General features: G+C 40.0%; 1 protein-coding gene across 9 annotated transcripts in view; it reads right to left on the bottom strand.

Annotated features, from left to right (window-relative positions):
- si:ch211-12m10.1 (teneurin-2) overlaps window positions 1–15,492 on the bottom strand; it is a 365,065-nt gene that overhangs the window by 27,141 nt on the left and 322,432 nt on the right. For all 9 annotated transcript variants that reach the window (XM_037545815.1, XM_037545813.1, XM_037545814.1 and 6 more), the window contains 7 exons: window positions 13,192–13,314; window positions 4,925–5,130; window positions 4,322–4,517; window positions 3,036–3,137; window positions 1,970–2,164; window positions 673–873; window positions 244–429 (listed from right to left, as the gene is read on the bottom strand). In XM_037545815.1, coding sequence (XP_037401712.1) covers window positions 244–429; window positions 673–873; window positions 1,970–2,164; window positions 3,036–3,137; window positions 4,322–4,517; window positions 4,925–5,130; window positions 13,192–13,314 — 1,209 coding nt within the window. The remainder of the gene's footprint in view (window positions 1–243; window positions 430–672; window positions 874–1,969; window positions 2,165–3,035; window positions 3,138–4,321; window positions 4,518–4,924; window positions 5,131–13,191; window positions 13,315–15,492) is intronic.

Here is a 15,492-nt window from a genome sequence, read left to right as displayed (position 1 = left end):
GTGTTTATGTTTGTACATTTGAATGGGATAAAGGTCCTTTGTATAAAATCTGAAGAAATACCAGGATAACTGACAATGTCAGGGCCAGGAGAATGGTCCTTAACACTGTGCTTTTCACAAGAGCTACATGTTTTTGCTCTTTCAGTTTAAAAAGAGAAGAAGAAACATTTCATTTTTTTATTTGCCATTGGCGTTAAGGGTAGGGTTAGTTTTACAGAGGCTTAGAAATCTGTACTACTTTACCGATAGTGCAGTGCTCTCCATTCCAGCCCTGCTCACACTGGCATTTGCCGTCCCTGCAGGTGCCATGTTTCACACACTGTGGATTACACAGCCTCTGGTCACACGCAGCACCTGCCCAGCCCTCTTCACAATGACACACACCGCCCACACACACCCCGTGACTCCCACAGTCCGCAGAACACACCTCTGCACAGAGAGAAAGAGTGTCAGAAAACAACAAAGAGGAATAAATGCTGTGTCACAAGATGTAGAGGATGAGTAAGAGAAATAAGGTAAGGGAAAACGGAATCAATAGAAAAGATGCATGGTATTCTGAGACAGAACGAAAGAAAGAGAAATGAGCCATAAATAAGAGAAGAGAAGAGAAGACAAGAGAAGAGAGGAGAAACTAAACAGAACCCAGAATACCAAACCTAAGTGAAGACCCACCTGTGGAGCAGTCAGGGCCCATCCAGTTGGGGTCACAGCTGCAGAGGCCTGTGTCAGAGCTGTAGACTCCATGGCCGTGGCACTGGTCAGGACACTGTGCTCTGGGCAAGTCACACAAAGGCCCAGCCCAACCTGGCTTACAGTGACACTGACCTCCCACACAAGTCCCATGACCAGAACATGTGGGGTCCAGACAATCCACTAAGAACAACACAGCAAAAAAGCAGATATATTAGAAGGAGAGGCAAGAAAATAAGTGCATGAAAGGGTCATTTTCATATAAAGTTTAAAATTCACAGAGAGAAGGCAAAGGACACTCAAGAAGATTTCAAAAAGCATTCAAAGCACTGATTCTTCTTCGTGGGTCCTGCACACGCACACAAAACGCCTCATTTTTCATGTCTCCTTTTTTCTCTCAGGCACTCATCTTTCACCTCGCTCCTCTAAACTCACCTCTGGGATCTTCTTTTCCAGAGCTCATATGAGCAGCACAGTAAGTGGGAGAGTCAGTTTCAGGCCAATTCTTTAAAAGCCCGATCAATAAGGCCAATTTAATCCCCTTCGTAATGCTTATGATGTATGTACCCTAGCTGGTAGAGGTATTGATACAGAGCAGATACGGAAATTGAGAATCTCATAGGAAGAGGGCTTTTGGGTGAGAGTGCAGGAACTGTGAAATTGTGTGTGTGTGTGTGTGTGTGTGTGTGTGTGCATGAGTGTAGAGAAACACAATGGTTACAAATCAAAGAAATTTTACTGTCAAAGTGGAGTGTGTCTGTCTAGGCTATATGTGTGGGTGTGACTTGAGCTCCATTTCAGATGCATTAGAATTGTGAAGATACTACATAGTATGGGAAAATACGCAGGTAGGATTATCAGTGAGATCCATTTTAATCTACTACAAAGCTCTTTACTTTACTATAACTGATATAAAGTAATTCTGAAATGAATAAACGTGAATAAACTGTAATTGGCTGAATCTGGAGCTCTCTCTGTAATAGTCGCATTGTTCGAAATAACCTCACGGTAACATAGTAACGAAACAGGACAACAGACATGGCAATGTGTTGTGCTGTTATTGAGTGCCATGTCTGTTATGTAATGCTAATATATAGACCTCACCTAGGCTATAATATTCCAAACTAGTTTATTTGTGCTAATTTGGGGTAATGACAGAGTGCTTTATCCCATAAAAATCAGCCAGTGAAGTCCATTACAAATTAGATTTCACAACTTCCTGCAGTAAAACTAACATATATGAATAGTGCTTTAGAGTGGAATATTTTAAGGCTCTCACCTTCCTCACAGTTGTCACCACGGTAACCAGCTGCACAGGTGCAGGTGCCCTGGCTGCAGGTGCCATGGCCACCACACTCAGGATCAATGCACTGGCCCAATGGCACATCACACTCCAACCCCTTCCATCCACTGTAGCACACACAAACTCCCTTACTGTACTGGCCATTGCCACTGCACAGCACAGGACATGCCGCTGCAAAAAGCCATCCAGGAAAGAGAAGAGAGAAGTGGAGGGACACCGGTAGAGGAATCAAGACAGAGAGAACAAACAGCTTCATTAAGAAAGGTTGAGGTAAGAAATGTAGTACAAAAGGAGAAATCAGAGATTTGAAGAGTTACTGTGTGTTCATGAACAGTCAAAGCTAAACAAACACATCTGATAATATATCAACATTGACAAGGGAATATAAAAGCACTGAAAAAGACCAGTAAGAGACCCTGAATTTCCTACAATAAACAGAAGCATACACACAGTGAGGCATAAACACTTCATCACATAACCACCCTCAAACTCCCACAGATATGGCGCAAAAGAAAGATGACTCATATATAATTAATCCAAGGAGCAACAGTAATATCACCAGCAGCAGGGTCTGATAGATACAGGATATGGCATTAAACAAGCTTCATCCTGCAGTTAGCTGGCAGGCTACTCTCTCTCTTTCTGTCTCTCTCTCTCTCACACACACACACACCAGTTCTTCCTTCAGGACCGTGCCATTGCTCAATAAGATTACTCCAGCACAGCACAGAGAATGCAGAAACTAAACATTAACTTAAGCTTACAGAATTTTATCTATAGGTTCAAGGGCAAATGGCTTTATTCAGCTGTTAGGAGAGATAACGCAACATTATAGCTGTACCAATCTCTGTGCAATTTTGGTGTGACTGGTTCATAAACACAAACTGGATGACATCACATCATATAGATGTTATACAGACAGTAAAGCCTAATCAACAGGTGGACAGAAGGCAACAACAGAAATCAATAACACAATAATTATTTTATAAAATAAAGAGCAGTACAAAAGCTCTTTTCAAAAGGCCACTACAGTCAATAGTACCTTTGGAGCAATCCATGCCGTGGAAACCGGGGAAGCAGTGACACACTCCTGACGTACACTCCCCGTTGCCATGGCAATTCTGGGGGCACTCTTGCACAGAATCTGTGAAGTGACAGAACAGACGGACAGAACATGCTAAAGACACACAGCGATTAATGTAGATGAGAAGAAAGAAAAGTGTTTGAGTTTTAATTTTTCTGTTTGTACTATAAATGAGAGGCATTTTATTACTGTAAAGAGCCAAAAAGCTTGTCCATATATACTTAAACAGTTACAGACAATATGTGCTGGTCCCAGATTAATTATCAAGGTTAGATAGATAAAAGATATTAACAACCATACTAATAAGCAAGCTGCAATAAGCCTTGCAAAGTCTTAAGTGTTATAAATGTCAAAGTGTTAAAAATATTAAAGTTCTGTTCCAGTATCAATGATTTCCAAGTTTGCATGTGGCAATTCCTTAACTGATATTGATATTCAAGTTTTTACTGTATTTATGTGTAAAAACAGATCACAGTAGATTAAGCAGATCAATTTGGCAGATTTGATATAAAAACAAAGACTCTGTAATGTGCCTTAAGTTTTAGCAGTGATAAAAAACAGCCAGTCTGTGTGGAGCCACAATTGCGTCTGCTTACCCAGAAACATGAGCTAATTAAGGCATCTTCTTAATGGCAGCCAAATTCTAATGTCAAACCAATACCAACATTATAATTGTAGGCAATTATCTACAAACATGATCACTATTAAGGGTCATTTTACAAGCTTTAAAACTATAAACATATTATAGCAATGGGCACTTGGCAAGCACTGCTCTTTTTCACAGCTCTGGCCTTCAGGTGAATGGCTGCACTGAGTCTATTTGATCAAAAAAAGAAAACATGCAGTTGAAGTCTCCAGTGAGTGCTGTGTGTGGCTCATAAAGCAAAGGGAGATGGGGAGCAGCTCAAGGTTTCCTTTCTTTCTGCTTGTTTACAGTTAAGTGCCTGCTCTCCATGTAACCGCACAAGTCACAGCTCAAGCCTTTTACACACTATTCCTTCATGCTATTAGTCTATGCCTACCCTTTCTGTATTATGGATTGCACAAACCTCACTTATTTTACATTTTACTAAACCTTCCTCTTTATTCCTTTCTCTTCGTGTAAAAACTGAAAAGTCCAAACAGATTCTGACTACCTTTTGCTAGATCATCTGTTCAAACTGAGAGAAAGAGTACAGGTGGATGCTAAAGAAATGATCTGCTGTAAGCATGGGATAGTCATGAAAGGCCATGCAGAGCCATACCCAGAGCAACAGTACTGAAGGAAACTGGCTCTTTCTCTTTGCCATCGTTGTAGAAGGCGAGGTGCCATGTGCCAGGGTCCAGATACTGCACAAAGATAGCCTCATTCTGCACCACGGTCTGGATACTGCGTCGCTCACGTGGAGACTCCACCACACTCCACTTTTCCTTCCCATCCAAGCGCTCCATATAGTCATACTGGAGAGAGACAGCATATCAGCACTCAAACTATTAAGTAACATGATTAACAAATGCTGAAATTGAAAAGTTGAAAGTTTATCAAGTCATTTTCAGTTAAAAAGAGAAAAGAAAGGTGCAACAATCTATAGTTATAAATTGATTTAAAGCAATTGGATTTGTCATTGAGCACTTCATGTTTTGAAGAATAAAATATTTCTGTGATGCCTGTGAGTGGTCCATACTACAAATGAAGAAGAAGGGTTCACTGTGGATCTGATGCCAAATCCACAGTGAACTATAAAGCAGAACAAAGTGAAAGGCTAAGAACATTTAACCAGCCAACAGAGCAGGACCTGAATGTTAAAGAATATACTTGGAGGTGAGGAAAGCATGCTGCAGTGTGTGTGTATGTTGTGCAGCATTACCTGGGCGTGTGAGGGCGGCAGACCTTTGCGCATATAGACCCCAAACAGGGCATCCTTGCCCAGAGAGATGTTGAACTTAAGGAAGTGAGGCTGGCGTAGGTGCAACAGTGACCTCCAGAACACACCTGGCGGAACCTCCTGACTCACTCTCCGGCCCACCTCCAGCTCACCACTGTTTATACTGCTGTTCCGCAACAACCACGGCCCTGAGAGAAAAAGAGGGGGCAAAGAAAAAAGGAGAGAGACAAAAAAGAAAGACAAGAAAGATGAGAAACGCAGTTAGGTGAATTGAGATAAAGGAGAGAGAAAAAACATAAAAAAAGACTTTACTGTCCGAGAGAGAAAGAAAGAGACACAGATACACAGAGAAAAAGAGAGGGAGATAATTTCCTGCTTCATATGAAAATATTTGCAGAGAGCCTAAGAAGGAAGATCAACATGTCTTATCCCACAGAGACTGTGCTCTGTACTAATGAGTGTGCAGAGTGGGCTGCCAAAGCCATCAACCCAAAGTCTAACTCTGCTTTCTCCCATGAGAGAATACTGCAGCATCACAGAGCTGCCCACACACACACACACACACACACACACACTCACACACACACACACACACACACAACAGATACACAGATACATGCCTGAAGCTTCACAGAGTGAGAAATAAGAAGATAAAAAAGAGACAGAGAGCAAGTGCACAGATAGAAAATAAAAAAAAATCTGTCTCCCCTACAGAAAATTACATGCACCTTTTAGATTCTATTTATTTAGAGAAAGAAAGACTTCCATACCACACCAATGTGGATTAGAAGTCAGCCATCCAACCCAAGCTCAAAGGGGTTTGGGACAAGTTTGTGAAAATTTTTTCACGGGCTACGTGAGGTTCAGGTCTAAGTGATGTAGCAGATCTTGCACTCATGCCCGTTTTCTTTCTCTCTCTATGCCCATCTCTTTCTCTCTAACATTTGCACTTTCTCCAGCTCTTAATAGCGCCAATCAGAATAACTCTGGAGTTTGTGGAGTGGGTGCACACGCTCCTGAATGAAATTGGGTATGAAGTTCAACAATACAACAGTAGCAATCACACTATGGGTGACAAGGGGGATGTACTGGGTTGGGGCAAACTTCGAAAAGCTTGGCTGTAGTGTATTAAGCGTTTCTGCAGCAGTGATAGGAACTTCTGCTCAGCAGGGCCAACAGTTGATCAAAGAAGAGTGGGTGCTGTTCTGTACCAAGTACAAGTGGCAATTCCACAAAAACATGCTGAAGATAAATGCTGTTAGAGTATTACACTTAAAAAATACCAGTTTCCAGCATGACATGACAGGCGCTAACAAAGTAAAATACTGTAAAATCATTGTAATGTATCTATGTTGGCGCATGCAAATTTCAAATTTAGCAGTAACAGCCTGGCCTGTCACATCAAGTCTCAAAGTAGCAGCTGTGGGTTGGGTTCAGGCTTCTTTTCATACTCATACAAATCTATGCAGAACTGCCACTTTATTAGTTACCTACCTTATATCTACATCCATTAATCATTTTATCTGTGACAGCTTCCCTATAGGTACACTTAGTAGGTTTACAGCGACTGCAGTCCATCTGTTGCTGCACATTTATCAGAAACTCAACAGTCTATCAGTAGAAGGGGACCACCACAGCACCACCGTTTTGGATGTATTGTTTGAGTAGGTTAAGTATGACACACATAAACTGTGCAGCAACTGTTAACATCTACAAGACAGGTAAATGTGAGTGCAGGTACAAGCTGTACTAAATAAAGTGGCAATTATACACACAATGGCCTGAGATCACTAAAATGCTTTTCTATTTTGTATTCTTTTCCAACTGAATACAAAGTTTTTCAGTACAAATGAGATTTTCTGCATAACAATTTGAGTGAATAGTAGAATCTTTATTAACATGAATTTCAGAAGTTCTCAGTATGTGATAAGTCCCCTTTTGCTTTTAATGACACAGTGAACCTGAGCGTGTGTTTCAACGGAAAAGATGACACTCAAAAAAGTCTGACCTTCTAGAGCAAAGGCCTTAACATGGTCAGCAGCACAAATTTACTTACATTTGAACAGGAACCTAAAAAGAGTGCAGAATCTTGAATATATCTATATCTATTCTTTCAAATTTTAAAAGTCAAAATTAAATTAAAATTTCAAAATTCTAAAACTTTTTTTTCCAGGCTAAAATAAATAATAATAAAAAAACAAAGCAAACATTTTAAATATGATTTTCTAAATAAATAGTCTCTCGATGCTACTGCATAAAAATAGCAGCCATATTAAAACCGTGTAAAAGTTATCCACATTTCCTGACAAGTGGACCAATGGAAATGGTCCAATATTTTTACACTTTTCCTTCTCCTGTAAAGTTAGAACATTTGTGGTTTTGTTATAACAGTGACGATATGCAAACTACACATATGTAGTAAACCTGGTCTAAACCTAAGCTTCACCACAGGAAATAGTTTTGTTTAAAAGTAGTTTAAAGTCAGGACCAATCTCTTGGTTTTTAGATAACTAATATTTTTCTCTGGAAAAAGGAAGGCCACACACACACACACAGACACGCACACAGACACGCACACACGCACACATGCACACATGCACACACATACATAAAGCAATTGACTTCACCCCAGCAGTTCCTGGAAAACATTTGTCTTGATTCATTTATTTTTGTAGCCTTAAACTACTTGATGTTTACTTTGCACTTATCTGTACAAGCTTCAGACTAAATTAAATGAGGCCAACTTGAATGACTCTAGGCGTAAGTTTTGTATAAACCATTTAAGGAAACTCAACTAATTTGATTTTATGGAGCACACACAAGTACACACACACACGTAAATTAACTGGTGGGTGTGAGGCTGGCGAGTGTTACAGCACATGACGGTTCTCCCCATGTTAACTGTCAGTCCACATGCTGTTCTCTGTGTCTGATGTACACTGATAAGCACAGACTCACTATTTCTCTGCCTGCAAAAAACTCCCACTGCATTTAAACTAGAGAGAGAGCGAGGGAGAGACAGTGGGGGAGAGTGAGATTTAGAGAGAGAGGAAGAAGGAGACAGAGTTAGAAACAGCAGGGGTTCTATCCCTACACTGATCAGCTCTTGTCTAAGCGGCACAACACGCACACACAGACACACTTACAGATTTGAGTGGCAGGCCTGTTAAAGGCTGAGCTGCCTCCTAACCAGTGGGAGTCTGCTCCAGCCCCTCTCATTAACACTGCACATGGACAGAGAGATATGCAAAGAGAGAGAGAGAGAGAGAGAGAGAGAGAGAGAGAGAGAGAGAGAGAGAGAGGGGGAGAGAGATAGATAGATAGAGACAGAGAGAGAGAGACTAAATAAGTAAAGGAGGCTTTTGCTCTTTGCTTTCATTGGCTGAGCTTCACTCGCCTGACATGAGCTTAGCCGAGCAGAACCACTCCCATCACTACCAATAAAACTAGGTCCTGTCCCTTCTCTTCTTCTATTTCTCTCTTTTCTTCTCTTTTGCTCTCTGTGCTGTTTCCCACTCTCCTCCCCTCCTCAAGATAGGGTCAGGCTAGGTCTAGACATGACTCAGGTCCTCTTGAATCAAAGCATTCTTCATAACTGCGAACTTTCAGACAACACTCCAGCTACAAACACAGCACACAACAGAAGTACTTGAGCACAGAACATTTGAGCAATACAGTCTTCAGATGTGGCAGTCATAGAGGTAGAGAACTGGCCTTCAGTGGACAATAGAAATAAAGGAAGTTAAATGAATTTAATCTGACAAGTAAACTTCAGCCCAAGGGTACTCAAGCATTTAGCTTTCAGGGCCTAACATTTGTGGTGGATGGAGAGTCAAAAAAAACCCCACTAAACAGCTAGCACATTAGCTAACAATCTAATTAACACAACACTTTTTAAGTTCTGGTGACTGATGCTCTGATGTCTTGACTCGTTTATGATGAGGCAACATCTGTTTTGTCCAGGTACCGCATGCGCAACAAGAGAACTTCACACAAATCAGTAAACTTATGCTCACACCCCACCACCCACAGTCTGATTAGATTACGTATAAAACATGGCCTTATATCTCAAACTGTGACAAAACAGTAAATGAGTAAACTGTGTGAGATGTCTATTGTGATGTCAGTATATGTAGAAACATTTGGAGCATGTGTGCTTTCAAAATTTGGATGCCTGCTGCATTCTCCACATAACGCAACATTTTCCTTATTTACAGAGATTTATCTGTTTTACTCTACATGCTTAGAAGAACAGTTACTTTATCTGAAACTGAGAGAGCACAGTGGTAAGAATCTTTTTCAAATTGTGACATTAAACATATTGATTTTCATTCATTCTTTGTGTTATTTTACAGCTCCAGTGTGGCACAACCTGCCTGATCAACAGGAAAATATAAGTTTTAATCACTGTAACATCACTGCCCTCCGTGGTCAGGAGTTTATGAGGAGAAAGCACTCAGCTGTCATCCTCCCAGCCTCTTGGCAATGTGACCTGGTTACACTTAGCTTGTGGGTGGGAATTAGCAATGACACAATGAGTCACATTCAGATAATGCAAAAAAGCTGTTTATTTGGGCTGCGTTGACGTTATTTTTTTAGTCTTGAGTAATCTCAAGCAGACGTGGTTATGTGGTTTCATATTATACGACATACTGTTCTCTATTTAAAACTGCAGGTGTTTACACTGCAGGTAAAAGTGATTCAAATCCAATATTTTGCCCTAATCCAATATGTGACACAGATTTTGTATTTGTGTGACAGTGTGAATAGAAGAAGAAAAAATAAAATAAAATCAGATTTTTGCACTTTGGCTATGTTCACATTACAAGTGTAAGGAAGCACAAATGCAATTTTTGCCTTAATGCAAATCCTAATCCTAATCCACCTAATCCTAAAACCAAAATTCATGTCCTTTTTTTTCACTGCGCATGTGCCATCATCCAGTGTTAACATGGCAGCAGTGCCTAACCTTAAGTAAGCACAAAATTTTCGGACCCCTTTTCACCTTTTTGTCACTCTAATAATGAGCAGCTGAGAGCTGAGAGTAAATTATTTTCTTAACGAAGTCTTGCTCTGGTTGGTTTGTTTGTTAATCATGATGCGTGTAGTTCATTCATGTGATTAGGTTGCGCACATGTGGGTTGTTTCAGGACAGGTTCATCCACATTAATGATAGACTTGAGTCATTTAACGAAGTGAACCATCAAGTTTCAAAGATCAGATATGAGCAGAAAATCAGAATTGAGCAATGAGGCTTGTAATGTGAACATAGCCTTTCATAAGTTGTACTGAAATCCAGTGCTGGCCATGGGAACGTGATCTCTGTCTAAACAGACAGATTTGAATTCATGTGCCTTTTACAACAGTCCAACTGAATTTTCATCATTTTGCCTGCGTGGGAACAGAGCCTTCAGGGCAACATCATCAAAATGTGTTACCATAGTTAGGTCTTGCATCCTCTTTTGCTTTGGAGGATGAGCGAGACAAGCACAGATGATGTAACTGAAAAAGCACAGCACTTTGCAACAAGAGAAATCATATTAATAGCTTCTTAAAATCATGTTTACATCAAGGATATTTTTGGAGAAATCTTTATTAAAAACACATCACTGTTTTGACATCAGGTTTGTGCCCCATTGCTAGCATGACCCATGCTTCCTCATGACAGGTCAATGAAAGATTCTGACTGGCCTTTTTCTGTTTGGTTGCTTCTACAATTTAAACAGGCTCAAAAATGCATAATTTTTACTCTTTTCATCGAACTTTGGCCAGCTTGGTTGCTTTGGTATCTGCTGTTTGTCCTCCACGTTTAAAGTACAACTTCGCACACACAGTTCATTATAATGTGAAAGAAGTAAATTAATCACAAGGAATGGTTCAGGAGGGTTGCATGTTCAGATAGGTGTCAGACATCGGCCACACTAAAAAGATAATCTGAACGTCCAGCCAACAACATGAGATCTGTGCAGTAAAGTGGATTTGGGACACCTTTACCCACTGTCTGGATCTAGTGTTAATCTCATAGCTCTAGTGCAAAACTAAATATACACACACCAAAAACATTTGAAATGTATTATTTCAAGATAAAATTCTAACGTGTTTGTTAGCAGTGTGTGTAGGCCCTTCATCTCCTCTGTCTCAACTGAAAGCTCTCCATCAAACCCCTTTCATGAGACTACAGGAGAAACACTTCACAGAGACAAAGTGGGAGAGAAACAGACACAGAGTTCCCACACTCCAAAACCATTTCACACTCCATCTTCCTGCCCACGTTACGCCCACGTTCCTCTGATTCTACAGAGGAGAGCTCCGTTCCACTTCTCAACAATTATTGAGAGACACATGCGCACACACACCATGATCCATCCGTAGTCAGTCTGTGTGTTTTGGTCTCATTCACACTCTCAGTATGTCTTTCTTTGTGGGTGTATTCAGTTTCAGAGATTATTCTGAGCAGAGGAAGGCATGCTCTGTGGTGTTTATGTGTGTGTGCACAATGGTCAGTGTTACTCCTTGCTTATGGTCAGTAGGAGTTGTTGTTCCCTGAGAGCGATGGCACTAAAGATTAGTGGTGGGCGACATGAAAATACGGCCTCATCACTGTGTGAAATTACATCACGATACACTTGTTCTCAGCATATGAAGCACTGAAGTACTTCTAGAACAATAGACCACTGCTTAATAAAACAAAATGAGACACACACCAATTTTAAGGAGCCTGTTTACAACAAGCAGTGGTGTCGCACTGTCAAATTAAGATGTCATAGTAACACGTAGCCCCCTGGATGTTAGCACATTAAGCCCTTTTCTCCCTTTTTTTTGGGTTTGGGTTTATTTTACTTTTCCTTGCTAAATAATTCATTTTTAAAAATAGAAACATCTGATATTTTCATTCTCTTGCACTGTTGCTGTATTGTTCATTCCTATTAGAGATTTATAATAACAGAACCATATAAAGAGCAATTTAATCCTTATCTACTAGTTTTTTCCCCCCAAGTTTCTCCTTAATTTATTCATATCCGAATCCACTTGTTAGGACTTTTCCCAGTCACATGACACCACTAGCACTACGAGGGTCAAGGCAAACACAAGCTTCCTCCGAGTCAAGTGAAGCCAGCTATTGCATCTTTCTGAACTGCTGCTAACGCAACCTCATTCCAAGCTGAATGTGCTTGGAAGAATGTTAACTGCAACTCTGTTATGTCAGCTAACAGATGCCTGAGTCATGTTGGGAGAGGAAAGGCCATCCTACGCACCAAGAGAGAGCAAAGCCAGTTGTGTTATCTTGGATTCCTGGCCACGGATTTCTATAGGATCATCGGCGATTGAAGTCACAATCTCTTAATCAAGGCCAATACCAATGCTTAAATAGTTTAGCACCAGTCTAGACACTTATAACCCACAGCTAAGGAATTATATAACTTGAAATATTATGCGTTCACTGTATAGAAAATAATTATAAACAGTAGGATTAACTACTTAGTAATGATACTAATTTTTAATGTTTAATCATTATCAAAAGGTTAATACATACTTTTTAAATTTAATAATAGCCATTTGGACCCATATTATAAAGTTGCAAGTGAACCGAAAGCTTTAATATAACATTCATATTTTATAATTCATTAGCTATGAGTGTATTTGAATGTTACTAAATAAATGACTGAAATGAGAGCATTTATTAATGCATATGTAGTAATTATTTAATTATTAACTAACACTAACAAGCTATTAAGGAATGAATTATGTTGCTATTTTTTAGGGTCTGTTATTAAAAAGTGTGATCAATATGTTCAATAATAAGGTTAAATAATGGAAGAACAACTTGAGAGTTCTCCCTTATGGGGGAGAGTCTATATTAATAGCGTCTAGAACACCAAAGTGCAGTTCAAATACAAGGCAAAATAGCTCAGAACTGGGAAATTCTGTGAACATGAGGCTTAACTGATTTGTCTATCAAAAGCCAAAAAGAGAAAGACCAAACAGGAAATTACTCATCACTGTAAAGCAGGAGACAGACAATTCTCACTCCTTTGCAGTTATACTTACCAAACCTCATCTAAACAATTTTCTCCTTACCCCGAATATAGCTGATCAGTCAAGACATGTTTTGTCTTGCAAATGTAGCTTACAAGTAACCTTAATTTGGTATATGGTGTAAATCAGACACCTAAATCATCTCATAGCAAAACTTGACCCGTGCTGGCACTTCAAATATTGAGACGTGCCGGCATGTGAGCTGTTCTTACCTCTGCCTCCGGAGGGCACTGCTGCCACATCACCAGTGCCAGGGATGCCTGTGCTGAGGCCGGTGCTGACAAGATGCCCATCTGTAGGCTTCAGACGCCAATTCAGCCCAAGCAGATTGAGAGCTGGTAGAGAGAGAGAGAGAGAGAGAGAGAGAGAGAGAGAAAGAGAGAAAGAAAGAGAGAGAGACAGAGACAGAGAGAGAGAGAGAGAGAGAGAGAGAGAGAGAGAGAAAGAGAGAAAGAAAGAGAGAGAGACAGAAACAGAGAGAGAGAGAGAGAGAGAGAGAGAGAGAGAGAGAGAGAGAGAGAGAGAGAGAGAGAAAGAGAGAGACAGAGACAGAGACAGAGAGAGTTAATTTTACTGAAACAGAACATGACAGTATATCACACCTACATACCACAGCATATATGCATGTCTAACCCAATATGACAGCAAACAACTCACTACATCCACACAGCTACAGTAGCCACCGTCATTCAGGATGTATGAATACACTCATTATACACACTACGTGGTGGCAGACACTGCTCAGAGTGGGCGCCGTGCCCAGTGAGGTTTAGTTAAACTAGACTTCATTTGAGCAGCTCAGGGAGAACCGAGCACCAGTCTAGACACCAAAACATCAGCATCTCCCTGATGACTCACTGTGAGAGCGGGTGCCAGGTTGATGTCAAGTGCCACATGACGGGATGCCACAAAAGAAATGGTGGTTATCTTGGTGCCGAGGCAAAGCAATGTGGAGGATGGATGAGAAAACTGCCTCAAAAAAGAGTAGATTAGTTTTGGTGACAGACGGTGGGAATTTTCACTGTTTTTTTTTATTTATTTATAATTTTTTTTTTGTTTTTGCCAGAGTGATGAGGGGCTTGGCTCGCTTCCTGGAGTTTGATGTGAACCCTGTAGGAATTTCTCAGATTTCAGCACAGAGTGTACATGTGGATCAAACATTTTTGTGGAGGTCTGGTAACTGAATGATATCACAGCTAAGGACAGACTTGTTTATGTTTAATAGTGTGATGCTGATCATAAAAATACACTTTTAGGAAACAACTTGAGAGCAAATGAGTTTGGAAAAGGAACATGGGTGCTTTTGGTCATTCCAAAAGAAAACTCAAAACAAGCTCCAAGGCTGACACAGCTTTAAGTAGCCTAATATACCTTATAGAAATCAATTGCATTACCAAAATCATCATACACTTGCCTAAAACTTGAGGTGTAAAAATACATATATTTTCAGATTTGATAGAACAGACAGATTTGTGTGTGTGCACAGCATAAGCCCCGTCCCATCCTGGCCCACTTTACTCTGGTAGGATGCACCAAGTCTCAGCCTCAGATGCTCTAACCACATGTAAATGTATTATTAGAATAAAAATCATTAGTTGTAGCATAACCTCATTTCCAAAAACATTGGGATTATCTTGTATGATATTATGTATGTGATATTATGAGTTCTTTGCTACTGTATGTTGAGAACCATTGTATTGCTGCACTATTTTCCCACACAGTCTTTCATAGAGTGGAAACCCCTTCCCACTTTTACTTCTGAAAGACTCTGTGGGATGCTCTGTTTATACCCATACATGTTCTTGACCTGTTGCCATTTAAACTAATACATTTCACAAGTAATAGTTGTGAGATGTTCCCCCAGGTGTTTTTTTTAGCATTATACAACTTTACCAGTCTTTTGTCATCTCGTTCAAACCTTTTACATATATAAAATATATATATTCAACATTTGATATGAAATAAATATAGCATTTAAATGATCTGTATAGCCTTGTACTCTGTTTTTATTTACATTTTACACAGAATTCCAACTTTTTTTGGAAAATACAGACACAGACACACACACACACATCTTCTAAGCCGTTTCTCCCTCAGGGTCGCAAGGGGTGCTGGAGCCTAGCTCAGCTGTCATCGGGCGGAAGGTAGGATACACCCTGGACAGGTCGGAAAATACACCGTGTTCCATAAATATTTTAATACTCAGATAAATCAGGTAAACTTCTACTCAACTGTACAATTATATTGGACTTTATTATGTGAAATTATGGGAAAAGCAGTTAAATCTGCTGACATGCTAAGGCAAATTAATTAGAATAAGAGTGTCTGGTTTTTGGTTTGCATGCTTGCATACAACACTGTAACGTCAATTTTATCATTAGACAAACATAAATGATAAGCAATGATAATAAATGACTGGCAGGTCAGATTTAATGATGAATTGTAAATATGTGATGGGCTATATGAATGTGTCTTGCAGGACCCCTGATTTAGGTTATGTTCACACAGCAGGT

This window comes from Pygocentrus nattereri, chromosome 16, assembly GCF_015220715.1.
Source record: "Pygocentrus nattereri isolate fPygNat1 chromosome 16, fPygNat1.pri, whole genome shotgun sequence".
In the NCBI taxonomy this organism is placed as follows: domain Eukaryota; kingdom Metazoa; phylum Chordata; class Actinopteri; order Characiformes; family Serrasalmidae; genus Pygocentrus; species Pygocentrus nattereri.
The sequence above is the reverse complement of the archived record's forward strand: the minus strand, read 5'-3'. Positions and strand labels throughout refer to the sequence as shown.